Source organism: Rhododendron vialii, chromosome 1a (genome assembly GCF_030253575.1).
Source record: "Rhododendron vialii isolate Sample 1 chromosome 1a, ASM3025357v1".
NCBI classification, from domain to species: Eukaryota; Viridiplantae; Streptophyta; class Magnoliopsida; order Ericales; family Ericaceae; genus Rhododendron; species Rhododendron vialii.
The window spans coordinates 39226573-39243262 of record NC_080557.1 but is presented as its reverse complement, the minus strand read 5'-3'; the positions used below and the strand labels follow the sequence as shown (position 1 = coordinate 39243262).

Sequence of the window (16690 nt, the reverse complement as noted above, 5' to 3'; positions counted from 1 at the left end):
GAAGTACAATCCCAATACGTTATGATTACCAATAGCAATGAAGCTGACAAATTTTCTCCACATGGGGAGATTACAAAAGCTTGAACATAGAATCACAAACTTTGTATAAAGAAGAAAATTCATCTGCTTCAGGACTCCACAAGGTAATCACCTTATTATATATAGTCAAACCACTTCCCTTGCAAACACTTAATAGTAGATCACTAGTAGTACTCCTCATCACTCAGCAATTGCTCAGTACCAAACCCCTCCCTATATGCTTAGAAATTAAGCTGCTGAGATAGCTTTGTTACTGAGCACAAGCCTGGACAAGCCTTCTTGACATTAAAAAAAAAAACATTTTCCACTAAAATACTTAAGCCTGTGTTTAGATATTGGAATCGCGGAGAGATTTGCGGAGGGAAAAAAAAAACAATTTAGTAAAATTCTACGTCGTGAAAAAACATACTTTGAAAGTACCCAGAAAGCATGCATGTGGTGGAGATTCAACTTTGGCATGGTATAAGCCACACCCCAATTGAATCTGGTCCACTTATATGAAATTTTTTGGGATATTTTTTGCACATAGTAAACGCATAAATTATCACTTCAGAAATCAATCACAAAAAGTACACACAGTAGTCACACAAGTGAGTACCAGTTCATGTGACTGTGTTTTGTGTTCTTTTTGTGGTTGATTTCTACGTACCTATATTTTCTGTTCTTTTCACTCTGCAAATCCCTTCTAAAATCCAAGATCCAAACACAACTTTTACCTGAACCTGGCCGGCTACTGAACCATTTCATCTTCGGACCCGGTGATGCATTCCCTCTCATGATCATCCTCAAACCCTTCAAGAGAAGGATGAGGTAAATGGCCCTTACCAAAAGACCTTATGTGATCCTTGAGTGACCTCTTGTGTTTGAAATCAGAACCACAAGTGCAATACCACAGCTTCCCACAGTTCTTCTCATGAGTCCTCCAGTCCCCTTTCACTGCAAATGCTTTCCCACATTTTCTGCACATGAATGGCTTAGCCCCATGCTTTCTCTTGTAATGGGTTTGGAGTGTTCTGAAATCCTTCAATGGCTTCGCCCTCGGGTGGTTGATGTTGTTCTTGCACCCTTGAGCACAGCAGTAGCAAGGTAGCCTCAGCATTGCGGCTGGTTGGGTCCCTCTGAGCGATTCCGGTCCTTTTCTGTATTCGGATCCGTGTCCCCACATATGCATCTGAACAAAAAAAAAAAAATTACTTGTTTTCCTTTGGAGATATTGACTATAATCATAACTACAATATATGATAGTTTAAATAGGCTAATGCAGATGTCAATATGTAATTTTGCACCTTTCTTTATATCTCATTTCTGTGTTTTCTTATTTCCCCATTTGTTAGCCTCTTTTGCATTTTTCACCTATGAAAAACTCAAGCTTGGTTGATAAAAAAAAAAAATTTTAAAAAGAGAAAATAAAATAAAGTAATTCAAGCTTGGTTCATATGCAGAGGCCTCTTCATTACCCTCTAGTGATGTCCAGTGATATCTTATCGGATACCTTCAAAATTCTAACAATGGAAAATTACGATTACTTATCTCCTCCGGTAGAGAAGAACTACTAGTCGTACTCCACAAGTGGATAGTGAGATTGGTTCCCACGATAAGTCATACGCGTAAAAACTAACCGAACACCTGAGTTATAAAAAAACGAAGGAAAAAATCTACTCGTGGTCCAATTTTCACTAGATGGCTTCTCTCGATGTTGACCTTTTACCTTTTTTCTGATCATGATCATATTGACCTTTACAGTACTCTTCTTTTTTAGGCCTTTTGTTTTGTTGGAGGGATTCAACAAAGTATTTTTGTGGTAACATGATCCCCGCAGATTAAGGAGGGACTGGAAAAGGAATTAAAAGTGTCCAATTTCAAGACAATACTAATGCACATTTGGAAAAGTTGTTACCATGTATAGTGGTTTTGTACCAAGGTCTTAAACAACCGCTGCTACGTGGTTTTTTCCGATCTTCTGATGCCGGTACACCCCATTATACACACCCGTGAGACTAAATGCCAAGCACACATTTAGGCCTGTTCTTGCTACGTGTTTTTTTCCGATCTTCTGATACCTATACACCCCATTATACACACCTGTGAGACTAAAAGCCAGCACACGTTTAGGCCTGCTCTTGCTACGTGCCCGCTATTTGATTGCTATGACCGAATCAAGTGCTCAAAATATATCTTCGGCAAAAATAATTTTGAGACACTTGCAACAACTATACCCAATTTCTGCAACATAGCTTTCCTTGCTCCTAAAATCGTTACATCACTACCGTTAGTGTATACGCAATTTGCTAATGCTATTTAAAACCTTGAAAGGTGTCGATCAAAAACCTTGAAAGGTGGCGATACATTCTACCAGTATACAATCTAACTAATCATAAAGTTGCAATAAAATTAAGGAAAAACAGGCAATAAAATCAAAGCAACAAGGGGAGAAAAAGAAGTGAAAGATAGGCATTGCTTGGTATGGCTAACAAGTCAGTCTTCCTCTGAACTCAGGTACAAGAAAAGAGGTCTAAATTAATGTGGACTTTTATGAACACTTTTATGGTGATATATTTTGCTTCTTTCTACATTTTTTCTTTATTGAGCACTCTCACTATATGGTGATAATATACAACTAGACTAAGGACCAAGAATTTTTTTATTAAGATTCAAGGGTGTTTGGGTCAGCTTACTTGTACTTTGACTTTTCCCCTTCTCGGTCCGATCAAAGGCAGGCGGCCATCCAAAATTTACCACGACCAATATGTTACTTCCAAACTATATTTGGTTGTTTCATACGTCGACAAAGAATTACTCCATAAGATTAGTGAAACAAAAAATCCTCGCTGAGTATGCTCATAATTACGTAGAAAAAAGGTAGAATGTGGCTTTTGCATCCCAAATTGGATTTTTTAATTTTTTCGCAGATTCGCAATGTGTATCTTCCAGACTAAAGATAAATGCACGACCCTTCAGCAGTCGGTAGAATTTGTATTGTAGATCGTTAAAGTTTTTAGATCATCCTCCGTAATCAGAAGATGCCAAAGTGTTTGAATTCATATGTGAATAAGAAATTTTTCAGCTTCGTAGGCTAAGTAAAGCAAGAAAAGATTATCACAGAAACTATAGCCACTTCCTGTCTCTCAATCTTGGAAAATAACACGTTTGGACCTTTTGTTATAGACCTTAAATTCCAAAAGAACCTCCATGCACATAAGTATAACAATATAGTATGATCAATGAAACTCATCACTAACCTGCATGTTGTTGTACCTATTGAAGGTCTTGCTGCATATAGCACAGGCAAATTGCATAGGCCCGACGAGGATCTGTGTTGGTGTAGGAATCCAAAACCTACTCTCTCTGTTAAAACCATGTCCGTGAAATCTCTTCTCTTTCTCTTCCTCTTCTTCGTTCCACTTAAAACCTTTTGTACCGGCCGTATCATCAGAGTCTCCTCCTGTATTAGGCAATCCTATGCGCAACGCCACCGTAACCTTCTCAAATTTCTCCTCTTTAACTCCAAAACTCTCCTTTCTCCCTGCATCATCTTTTTTAGTTGTCAAAGTGGGAGATGGAGGAGTAGTAGGAGAGGGTTTGAGCCATTCAATGAAGGTTGGAGCTGTTTGAAAGCAAATATCCATGGCTTGGACATGGTAGCTCCTTGTAGTACTCATGTTATGAGTACTTTTGATCCCTAAGTGCTATCTCTTCATATGGTTTATATTTCAGGCTTTATGTGGGAAAGCTTTGCACTAAAGGTTGATTTATAAAAGTTGTGTGGTTAATTAATTTGTCTTTAGGGAACTTTTCTTTTCCCATCTTTCATTCTTTTCTCCTCTTGACCTTTATCATATGAGAGAGAGAGAGAGAGATTAGTGGTGGGGTTAGGAAAATGACATGAAAAATTGAGACTCGCTGTTTTGAAAGAGAATCCAAGGATGTGTAGTAAGAAGACTCATAATTTAAGTCACATATTGCGTGCGCGAGCATGAAGACGCCTTTTAAAAACATTTCAAATTACTAAATTCGCGAGAGCGGAATTATGTGACTAAGGTCATTACATAGGCGGTTTTATTTCTTTAATTTGTCTACTTATCAATGGTGACGTCCTCCCTAGCTCATCCCATAGTTGTATTCCTTCTCTGTGTTTTTTCGATAAGAGATAGAGCACTTTTGTGCATCAATTTTTTAGAACCAATTTAAAAATCCCAATTAATTCTTCAAATTGGTGCAAAATGATTCAAATAGTTATGCATGAATTAATTATGTATTCTGAAAACAACATGATTCTTAGAAAATAAGAAATTATGAGACGAAGAGAGTACCCGAGAGTAGCTATCATGGAATGTTACCCATATGTACACATTTATTTCTTGTTTTAAGTTGAAAAAGATGTGGCCAATGCTTCAAACATGGGAAGCGAAGGTGGTTGGTTAGAATCCAATTAGTCAATACCTAAGCCAAGAAAAGTGAAGAAGTATATAAAAAGGAAAAAAATCAAATCATAAAAGGCGTTATGTACTCATGCATAATAATACATTTATGCAAAAGTGTCTTTGTTCAACAAGGTGAGTGGTAGTATTTTTATAGGAAAAGGTGTCATCTGGATATATATATTTCAACTTGCGTTCAATATAAGCTGCCAAGCCAAAATATCCCTTTCACCAACTTATTTTGATAAAAATGCTATGGAGGAATTCGTACCGCGTTGATTCAATGGAAAAAAATAATGTTAACCCGGATGGATGGATAAGAGAAAAGTGCTGCAACTTGTGCCTCATGCATTGCGATGATCCGGATATATCGAAGACTCTAAAAAATTCCATAAGATTAATTAATTTGGTGATGATCTTTAACACATCATTCATATCAAAAATCATATTTCATCGTATACCATATAAAATGCTCTCAGAATGTGTTTATGTTAACATTCCGTTGTCCCGGACCCTTTATCAAGTTTTTTTTTGGGATAAGCGACCCTTCATAAGTTCACAAAGAAAAGTATCTTTTTGCCAATTAAATAAAGTATTTTCGACTTTCATCCCTATAATATGCATGAGGCCTGCTAATCAAACCCTTTAACCACCCACCAACTTTATCTAATTAATAATCTCTAGTTGATAGTTTCGGGGGTAAGGTTAGTGCACGTACGAAAAAAGAAAAAAAACAACCGACAAGATATAATCAGCAGATTTTCTCTTCTTTCTCTCTCCTTAATTTAGCCTCTTCCTTTTGGATATAATGGCGCAACTCATTTCCCTTTCCCACTGTCTTTTCTCAAAATCTTTTCTTTTTCACTTTAGCAGTAGTATTTTCCTTTTTCTTTTTCTTTTTTTTCTCAAGTAGACATCTACTAATTAATCTGTAGGGAGGCTTTGTTAGACCTTTCCTATTTGCATTGATTACTAATATGCCTGCTAATTGAAAAAGAAAAAAGAACATCTACTAACCTGGAATTAAAAAACCGGAAATGATACTCACGCAACCGTTGTATATGTTGTGTAATCAATTCTGACCGTTCAGATGTGTTTGGACGCTCTAGATTTTAAAAAAACTCTTCCAATGAAAAGTTTTAACTCTTCTAAGGAAAAGTTTGAACGAATCTTGACCATTTATTATAACAATGGACGGATGAAGATTGGTTGTGTTTGATATTTTGCACAACCGTTGTGCATGTAGCATCTTTGTTAAAAAACTGTATGCTGGACCAACCTCAAATGGTTTTTTTTATTTTTTTACTCGGTAAAAAAAAGTTATTAATTTTTGAACAAATATCTAAGATTAAACTGACCAATAACACACTGACAGGCGCCACCCAAGACCTACGTCCAATGTTCCATCTATGGGAAGTTAAAAATAAACGGTGCATCGATCACAAGTTAATGTTTTACCAACTATATATTGGTGGAAAATAACAACCAAGTTAAAGGGTGAAAAAAAAAACTTTTACCGTTGAAGATGGTGTACACAAGTCGATCTCGACCCTCAAGAATGGGCCGAGGCCATACCACAGACGAACCTCGTCAAAATTAAGTGTTTTTTTTTTTTGGTGGCATAATCAATAGAAGGCTAGATATAGGGAATGTTTGCGATAGCTGCGGATACATATTGTAAATTTTAACTTCAGATTTTGGTGCAAATTTCGGATTTTAGTAGAGATTGAGAAATATGTTTGTTGCAACTGCGAGATTGTGAGAATTTCAGTTGAATCCCAAAAGCTACCTAAACCCAATGTTGAAATTTCGAGCATTTCTTTCCTTTTTTAGGTTATCAAAATCAATAGATTCTAAAAATTAGTGTTGTAGAATTTTTGATAAACATTCTAAACTGATTTTTAGAAGCTAAAATCTAAAAATCTGTTAAAATAATTTTTTTCGTAAACACCCGGCCAACCAATGCGAGACACTATCATGAAGCTAGAGGCCTTTTTTTTATGTGCACGTAATGAAAATATATCTCTAGAAATTGAGATTTCTTTATGCATGTGGGATCTAACACACAGGGAGAGCATTTATATTTTGAGATACCCGCGTTGTGGTTACATTTCATTTCATGTGATTAGTCTTTGGCCCGTTCTGTTAATGTTCTCATTTTTTTAAGTATTTATTTTTCGCTTTACGAGACAGATCATTCTTTTGCAATACATCAACGTTGACTATGAAAAAAGTTATTCAAGTACTTATTTTAGTCAATAGAACTTAGACTTCATTTTTTTTTGGGTACAACGGAGAGGCTGATCCTCCTATACTGGGGCATCCGCGACAAGCACACTCTAAATTTCCTCTGCCGGAGTGATGAAGCTGACAAAATCGGTTTCTCGATTCCTTCCTAGCTAGCTTGCCCATTTTATCCGTCACTCAGTTTCCTTGACCAAGGAAGTGTGGTTCAGCGTGCGTCTTGTCCTCGACAACATTGCCTTGCAATATTAATATAGGGCTTTGGTTGATCTCGGACTAGCGATTGGATCTCGGGTAGTATGAATATTTAAGTAATTTTAATTTTCTTTTTGTCATTGTCTTTTTAATCTTTGTAATATTGCAGAGCAGATCTAGATAGTGGTCTAGATAAATGGTGGCGATCGATTTCTGCCACGCACATAATTGTCGAGGCGAGATTTTTAATTTTTATTTGCTACGGGAAAAAAAACCCCGAAATTGGAAGAATATTCACCGCAATCCAAATAGGACAATGTCACAAAATACTAAACAAGATAGCCCATGGTTTCGCGCATCGCGATCATAATTTAGAGCATCTACTCTTTGATTGACGCTTGAACTGCTTAATTTGTGTTCTTTCACATGCTTTTGGAATTTTTGTTTCTTAATTTAACTTTCTATCTAATTTTTTGTCCCGTCAAATTATATAGTATGGCACTTTTTGGAAATTAGTGGGTGGTAGCCCTGCCCTGTGATCTTCCCTCTTTCTAAGGCCAAAAATATCATTCCCCGTGACTACATGAACTTTCCATTTAACTAATGTTTGACAATTTAACCCTTCATTACAACCACATTCGAAACCTCCCCTTCTCGGGCCGGAAAGAGAGACGACCTCATCTTCTGGTAGATGTTGTTAATGAGAGCAATTTGAGTATGTCCGCCGTTGAGCTTCTTTTGTAGATAGCATCTACCAAATAGTATATAAGATTTCAAACAAATAGAGTACAAAACTATTTCAAAAACCAAAACAAGTAAACAGGGTAAGAGCGATGTTTGCAATGGATAAACCCCAAAAAATGCAACTATGTATGATGTCTTGTCTTTTGTTCAGAGGACATTAATTCATTCCAATGACAACGCCCTTCCGTTAATTGAATATTATAGAAAAATAATCAATCAAGCTATATACACACTACTCGATCAATGGCTTTGAGCTCAGGTCCAGTCCCTATATGGTCCATTCTTGTTCAGTTAGAGAGCTTTCATGGGTCCATCCCGAACTCAAAAAATGATTGTAATCATGCCTGTTGGAGATCGACTTGTCGAAAAACTATCCATGCCAAAAATCAATTTGATTTTGCCATCTTTCGCTACATTAAAGAATTCCAAATTGTGCAAGAAAATGGACGATTGAATTTTAAAACCAGAGTTTGGCTTCCATTTTTTGTTGTACAAATAATGTGGATTATTTGCTCTCGTGGCAAATAATGTCCAATCATATTGATTTCAATATAGATTATTTTGTAGACGAGTTCTAAAAAATGAACTATTTCGAGCTTGGAACAAATCAAAATAACTCAAAACTAGATGGGATGAGAGATTTGACTTGAGCTCAACTCTCATATTGTGGATGTCCCCCCGCCTTGCTATCTTCTTTTTCGGTGGAAGAGTATGAAGTTCATTACTTAACAATAAAGTTACAATTTAGTGTGAGTAGCTATTAGAACAAGAAGAGTTAAAGCCTAAAATTCACACCGCCAACACGGCAATAACAAAAGGAAAACAAAATATACACCATGTCAAAGATGCGAAAGCAAAGCCTGAATAAATAGTTGCAACAGTGATTTCCCCAGCGGCAGGTTATTCCACAGCAACTGACCAACCAATTAAGTGACGACGAGCACCAAAACTTTGCTAGTGTCTTCTTGTACGTACCCCGTTCTTTGTACGCCTAAAAAACCAATACGGGACAATGCATGGACTTTGTGGTAGCCTCGAATAACACTCCAATATTTTACACTGACTGTGTTCAATGTTTGTTTACCAATGCCAAGAATTGACTTTAGCACTCCTCTCTCTCTCTCTCTCTCTCTCTCTCTCTCTCTCTCTCTCTCTCTCTCTCTCTCTCTCTCTCTCTCAATGGAAATCAGATAGGTTTGCACAACCATTAAATAAATAAATAAATAAATAAGAGTAATGCTTACCAAGAAAACGTTTGGGTTATTGTCAAAATCTTTAAGGTAGATTCAGTTTTAATAAGCCGACATAATTGTTTTGCCTCAAAATGAAATTGGGGCAAGTCCTATGCTGAAATCTTTCGATAGGACCAATTCTCACGCTAAGCTTCTCTGTTTTCAATCATTTCACTCTACACTTTCGTTTCCAAACCTCGCTCTCGTTAATTCCAGAAGTTCAGAATATTTTTGAAAGACGTTTTTATGTCCACACATGCAATATGTGAATAAGGGCTAGTCGTCATTGCATAATGGTAGACCTTCAGTTAATGTTTGCTTGGTCAAGTCGAAGGAAATCTACCATTGACTCCTGCTTGACGCCTCTCTCTCTCTCTCTCTCTCTCTCTCTCTCTCTCTCTGTGGAATTTTAAGTCAATTTTAATTGGGTAATTTTGAGAGTTTTTTTTTTTGATCATGTAGTTTTGACTTTTGATAGTTTCAGGGTGTAATTTCAAAGAGGAGACTCAAATGTGGAAGAAGGCCTCAAGTCTTCAATGACTTGGGTCAGAAAATAAGGTGGTGGTCCTGATTTGGTTGGAAGTAAGCCCATTAAATTCAAGACCAAAGAAATAAAAGCCCATTACTTTCAAGAATTCATCATTACGCAGTAGACTACCTTCAAACTAAAGTTGAAAAAACTAAAAAATAAATTTCAAGACCAAAGAAATAAAACTCCATTAGTTTCAAGAATTCATCATTACCCCAGTATACTACCTTCAAACTAAAGTTGGAAAACTATCTAAAATAAGAATGGGTAAACCATTAGGTGTACACCAATAGAGATGCTAGATGCACATCAATTTGTCACATCTCAATAACACCTCTCTCAGATACATGCGGGTCCCTAGCATTTATTGTGAAATTTCTACACATGCATGTGAGAGAGGTGTGGTTTTGGGTGTGACATATTGATGCGTCCATAGCATTTCCAATACACCAAATGTACTCTGTATCGTGTAGGATCCACTTTCCGGTCTTACATAAATGATCAGAGCCGCTAAATTTTTATTTTTTATTTTTTATGAAACCTTGCAAAAAGTCCAGCTCATTTGGATATGGGTAAGCGTTGAATAAGTTATTTTCTCAATTTTCTGACAAGAAATTAAGAAAAGAATGGATCAAGCCCTTTTCGATATCCGACTGAGCAAGTTTTTCGTAGGTATCGTTAAAAATATATTCTAAACAAATTAAGTGACTCTGATCATTTATTTGGAATCTTGAAATAGAGCCCACTCGACGTGGTATACACTTGGTGTATGCCAAATGGTGTACCCATAGTTTTATTGCACCATTTTAGTATTTCATTGTGAATCTTTAGTTTGGTCAAGATTTTCTAAAATTATTAAGTTTTCTATTTCCTTTTGATCTAATATTTTTTTTTTTAGGTTGCTTGGTCAAAAATGGTTTTGTTTCCTCATATATTATTTTTCTTTTTGGTAGATTAGGAATGCTAGATATACATAAGAGCAAGTTTACATTAGGTAAAAAAAACTTGTAAACAGTGCACATTTTTTATTTTATCTATTCACGTTTCTTTCAACACCACATCAACACTATCTATTTAACCTATTCTCTATTAAAATATACTTCTTTCTTTCTCAAACAGTGCAACAAAGTACAGTTTTAAAAAAAAGAAGAAACAGGAAGAGAGAGGACGGAGAGAGGAGAGAGAAAATAATGTTATATATTACACACCTGATGAACAGTTGCTAGGTAAAAGTGCTGAAGCACTATTCACAAATTCAAATTAGCTCTTTGTTTACCTAATCTGGTGTAGGGCTACTTTTCCTCTTTTGATGAGTTAAAATGGCTATAAAGCTTTGCTAGTAAAGTTGCTCTAAATAGTAATTTTCTCTATAATTACTTTATGAGTAAAATGGTTTTAAAAAAAAAAACATTATTTTGGTACTCTCAATTTGAGAGCATCTCCAACTTATACTCTAACTTGAGAGTTAGAGTATAATTTACTCAAAAAGTGATTATGAAGAAATTTACTATTCATACTCATTCCAACCTACTCCACTTTCTATCTCTATTTTTCAAAAACTCACTTTAAAACTCAAATATTTCACTCTTTCCCTTTACAATTTGAATTTTTATGATTGATCTCATTTTAAAGATAATGATATTATCTTTTTGAACGGTATGAATTTTATAAGAAATAGATGACAAATATATCACAAATTACAAGTTACGCTCATTTTGGAACATGTATAGTGTTTTGGAGGTTCTCCTCCTCTATATTTCCTTTGATTCTCCAAACGCCAACGTATTGGTGCATGCAAGAAGTTCTATCCTTTTATGTCATGTTTGGTATTCATTAAATGAGCAAGAAATTAATTTTTTTTAAAAAATTTTTGATGGGATTCATTACGAATCCTACGAAAATAATTCAAACCCAAGTTATTTTTAAAATGTTTCTTAATGGGTTCCTAAAAAAAAAAAATTAGCACAATCCTATATCGGCAACGACTGTTGCAGAATTCACACGTTGTTTCACAAAGAGGAACAGTGGGGAAAAGATCCTCCTAATGATCAATCACCTTTATCAAACAGAGGTACAGTGGGCTTATTGCTCGAAAGGTGTCTCTCTACAGAACAAGTAGTACTGGCCGAGGAGTAAATAATGAACAGAAGGAAGATGATTTGCAGGAAACTGTGCTCCACACACAATTGAAGCGCTTCAGGCGCCGGACGGTACGCTGTGAAAAGGTTTTTTTTATGACTGCTTGGGCCAAGGGGGTGAGAGGAGGGCCAGGATCCTTAACTCCAGACACTTGTCCAATTTTAGCATCCAGGCCACCTTCGTCCTTCCGTAAAACACTTGTCCAACGGGGAAGAGTAAGAGCATCTCCAACCCTCCCTCCTCTTACCATTGTGATTGTCTCCTCTTCTTAAAACACTTGTCAATGAGTAAGAGCATCTCCAACCCTCGTTCTACCATAGTCATCGTCTTCTCTTCGTAAAACACATGTCCTGAGCCGGTTGGAATAATGAACAGCGCTCTTGGCTCTCCATTGCCGATGGGTTCAATTTGTTGAGCCCCTTGGAAATGCTCTAACTAACAAGATTAATAACCGCTTTCACCCCCACAAAAAATACTCCTGTATGGCTACCGACCCATTGCACATCGATGGGGCACAGATCAGTGTGAGACTCAGATTCCACTCAAATAATTCGAATCGTTCATTTATTACAAACTCATTTTTTAGTGATATTGCAAGGATGAAAATTTACGTATTATGCCTAATTAGGACCATGATTTAGTTAATTCAAAGAAATTCAAAAAAAAAAAAAACATTTGTGGTTGATATAGGGGCAACAAACCCAGGCTGACTGTATTATTGTACGAGTCATCATTTCATTAAGGTACGAGTACTCGCTTTTAAGAATACAGTGGCCTAGAAACAAGCTAAATAATTAGCGTGCGGATGTACGAGCAAAAGCGCAAAAGTGAATTTGTTTCCAAATACATCCAAAATTAACTTTGCAAGGGTGAAGAAGGAGAATGCAAGCACGATGCAAAAGTTGAGAGCGAAATATTTTAAAAGATTATATGATTCAGGTCTAGAACACAACCCAAAAGAAAAGAAAGATAAAAGGGAAAATGACTGTCTAGAACGTATTTTGATAATTAATACCCGCTAAAAATATGCTGAAAATATAATTGATGGATATTAATTATCAAAACACGACCATGATTTAGCCACATCATTAATTCATGTTCTAATCTGAAATCAATACGAATACCCCATCCGGTGGCCCGCGGGAGGCTGTGTTTAGCAACCCACACTTGTTATTAGGCCATCCACAGTGGTATAATCAAAAGCAAATTATTTTTAAAGTTAACAATGTTGGTGTTAAAAATGACTCACAATGGTATAATCAAACTTAGCAACATTTTTAGAAATAATCAAATTTTGGGCTTTTGATAACCAAAACTAGCAACCTTTTTCAATAATCAAAATTTGTGGATCAAACACCATATAAGTTAATTGGTTCCAAAATTGTTTACACGCATGTTTCAAATGGTATTTTCTTCTTCGCCTACTCTATATCTCACTCTCTTTACCCACAAACTGTTTCTCTTTCTTTCCCTCCAAAAGTGAAGCTCGTATCTTTCGATCATCTACAATTCAACTCATTGTCGCTGGATTAAGGTATTTCACTTCTTTTTTTCCGTTTCTATTTTATTCTTTTTTCGTTCTTCTCCCTGTGGTTGAATACATGAAGAATCTTGCATTCTTTTTCAAATTTAAGAGCACATCTGATTTTTTTTTTTTTTGAGTACATGATTTTTTTTCCAAATTCATAATATGAGGGATGAAAGTCACCAAATGTAATGGAGGGAAGTGATCAATGATGAAAAACATAAGGAAGGAGAGAGAGAGAGAGAGAGAGAGAGAGAGATTGTAGTGGACTTCTTATTTTGGTTATGGACTAGAAGTGACCATTGTGGACCTCAACATTGTTAAGCTTAGCAACCTCTTAAATGGATAATCAAAAGCTGATGTGTCAACTTTTGGTTATCCATTTTTGATTATACTACTGTGGATGGCCTTAGGCCCTATTCCTTAACTTAAAAGTGGAATTTGGTTTTCTCCTTATTTGATTTTTTTTTGTATTTGTTAATTTCGCATCAAATTTTTGTGATTTATTGTTTCATCTCGATGAAAAGAATTTGAAAAAAAAAATTACTTTTATCCACTTTTTTTTGGTTAAAACCACATAAAAATGGTTATTTCTCAAAATATTTGAGAAAGAGTAAAAAAAAAATTTTAATTTCTCTCGTTGAGACAAATCAATAATCCACAAAGTTTGACGCAAAATTAACAAATACGAAAAAAATTTGAATAAGAACAAAAGTGTAATAAAAGTTAAGCGAAGCAGGGCCTAGTAAGATTTTATTTATAATCGGACATTTGATGCAGTTTGCGTGCACCTCGATCAATTTCAAGGTCCTGAATGTAACGATTGGCCATAATTCCCAAACTACATATTCCCTCCGTCCCATATTGTTTGTTCGGTCCGCAAAATAAGGACGTAAAAATAATAGTACAATTTTTGCAAGAAAAATTAAAAGTTTTTTTAACAATTTACTATATATTGATGAGTTTTTTTAATTTATGAAAAAAAATTGAATTTTTTTTGAAAGAAATGCATTATTTTTGAGTCCCCGCTTTACGGACCGGACAAACAATTTGGGACTGAGGGAGTATATAAAATGGGTCCGTCTAACGAACGACCTATAGCGCCGGCCGCCGGGTAAACAATTACCCCATCTAACCACGTGTCCTTTGTTGTCTCCTTATTACTTTGTCTCTGATAAGAATCATTTCAGTCTGGCACCATCTTGTAGTTGACAATTTTACCCTTTTGGTCTTTTCCTTTGAGACAAATCTCTTCATCTCCATTTTTACGGAAATATTGAGCATCCGCATCGATTTCTTTAAATTTTAAATCAAATTACATTTTAAAAACTCATTTTATTATTATAGCTACTCACTTTTAAAATTTCTATTGCATCAGACTCTTTACTCTCACTCTCTATTCAATTAAATATTCATACTTTTATATTTTCTTCATTTATTCCCACATTTCTCTTCTCAATTAATAGTTAAAAGGGTGAATAGTGACTCTTTAAAACAAAAGAGTCAATGTAGCAAAGTTATTTTTTGGATTTGGATTTGAAAAATAGCATGGGTAATAAGTGGAGAGAGATAGAGAGAGAAATGTTGTAAATAAAGTGAATTTATGGGGAATTTTTTGAAAAATACTTTTTGAAAAGCAAAGAGAACAAAGCATATTTTGCAAAGTAAAGAAGAAGGAAGAGAGGATGTTGTAGGGCATTTTTTGTCCATTTTCTCATTTTTGCTCTTTACTTTAGTTTAGAGAATTATTTAAAGAGTCGCGTACATGCTTTAACATTTTAAGTTCTCCACTCTCTGAAAAATTCACTTTCGTTCTCCCTCATCATCATTGCTTTCTACCAATATCATTTTACTCAATAAAATTAATTTAATGCTCCTACTATATTTCGAACGGTATTTTTTTGGTAAGATCACCTCCAGTTGTAAATTCAATACTACTAAATCAATTTTATTTTTTCTTCAAGAATAAATCACTTAAAAAAGTGAAACATCTGTAATCGGTAAAAATAAGTGATCTATTTCAAAAACAAAGTAATTTATATGGAAAATAATTTTGGCACTCTAATTTTTTATGATGACACTTTAAAATTTATCTTTTAGTGTGTCTTGCTATGAATCATTTTTACACTGAAAAATAAATTTTAGAGTGTCATCATAAAAAAGTGAAGTGTTAAAACGGTATCATACGGGACTCCTTTTTCTTCTCCTCAAAGAAAGATGATTTCCCATGGAATTTATCAAAAACTTTCAACCTTTAAATTTCAATCTTTCATTGCCCAGAAGCAAATCACAACCACAAATTCACAAATCTTGATTAATCTCAGAATATTGAGATCAATACACTACCACTGTCAATATGAAACCCACAGAAAAAATTAGAGTCGTTCAATAATTTTTTTTTTAAAAATTGAGTGGCCTTGTGAAAAATCAGCTCAATTTGATATGTGTAAGCGCTTAAATCAATCTTCTCATTTTTCATTCAGATTACATGATTGAGATAATTTTTCACAGGCTCACTCTCCGTTCCACCAAGCTTTTTAAAAAAATAAATATTTATCAAACTTAAAAATAATGTATCTATGAAAAAATTAAATTATTTTATATCGTTCAAAAGATCTCATCGAGATCTATCAAACAAGATCCATATTGCAAAAAAAAATTATTTCAGTAAGCCCATTATTTTTCATCTTAAAAATTACAAATAAGTACTTACTATTTTTTAAGAAGGCTTAACGGAACGGGGGCAAAATTTAAAAAAAAAAATTATTGCACGGCTAAAATTTTTGTACATAACTCAGAGTGGACCCCGCGTAGCTGTCGCGGTCGGTGTAAAATTAGTTCCCAAACTGTGGGTGGGACTCGAAACCACAAGTAGTTCTCACAAATTGGATTAGGGAATAAAAGGGGAGTGAAAAAGTGAAAAGGTCAATTATGTAATTTGGCGTTAAAAGTTCAATCCTTTCAACTCTGCATTTATGGAAGTTGTGCAGAGGTCAGAAATTGCAGTGGTTGGGCCCACTTAAGGGTTGCAATATCGCGCCCGTTAGCTTCTGCCATATAAAATTTTCAAAATTAATTCATAAATACTTTATGGTATAATAAATATACGTTTTGGTAAAAAATATGTGTGTCTATTAAGTCGGCCCATTTCGAGTCAAAATTTTGGCTCCGTCATTGATATTAGTGTGTAATCAATACTAATTTCGCAAAACGTTTGATATATGGGTTAATTTTAGAAATAGTCCCTCTAATTTGTATGTAATTTCAATTTCATCCCTCTATTGTGTCATTTTTAACCTTGTAGTTTATATTTTGTCTCAATTTGATCCCTCTCATTGACGGTGTTATTAGAATTAACGGAACTCTGGGGCAAAATTGACATTTCACTCGTAGATGGATGAAATTGAGACAAAATGCAAACTAGAGGGACCGTTTTAAAAATTTTACATTTTATTTTTGATTTTGCAAAGACAAACTCATACCTAATATATTTCTCACCTTAATTATTTTTCTTTGATTGAATAATCAAAATATATTTGAGGAAATAAAAAATATTATTTTAGAATATAATACAGATAATATTATGAAATTTGAAAAGAATCCCTTAGTTAAATAATTTTGCATT

At 34.8% G+C, this 16690-nt stretch overlaps 1 protein-coding gene across 1 annotated transcript; it reads right to left on the bottom strand.

Moving 5' to 3' along the window:
- Positions 1-3836, bottom strand: LOC131329395 (zinc finger protein WIP3-like). Its single transcript, XM_058362525.1, has 2 exons — positions 3279-3836; positions 1-1210 (listed from the first exon to the last, which is right to left on the bottom strand). The coding sequence occupies exons 1-2, from the start codon at positions 3696-3698 to the stop codon at positions 770-772; spliced, it is 861 nt and encodes a 286-aa protein (XP_058218508.1). The 5' UTR covers positions 3699-3836; the 3' UTR covers positions 1-769.
- Positions 3837-16690: the final 12854 nt, after the last annotated feature.

What these genes read in the sequence shown, in the direction of transcription:
- LOC131329395 (XM_058362525.1), bottom strand. Translation starts at nt 3,698, where the DNA reads ATGAGTACTACAAGGAGCTACCATGTCCAAGCCATGGATATTTGCTTT. An exon ending in ATAGGTACAACAACATGCAG is followed by an intron (nt 1,211 to 3,278) that starts GTTAGTGATGAG and finishes TTTTTTGTTCAG; the next exon opens with ATGCATATGTGGGGACACGG.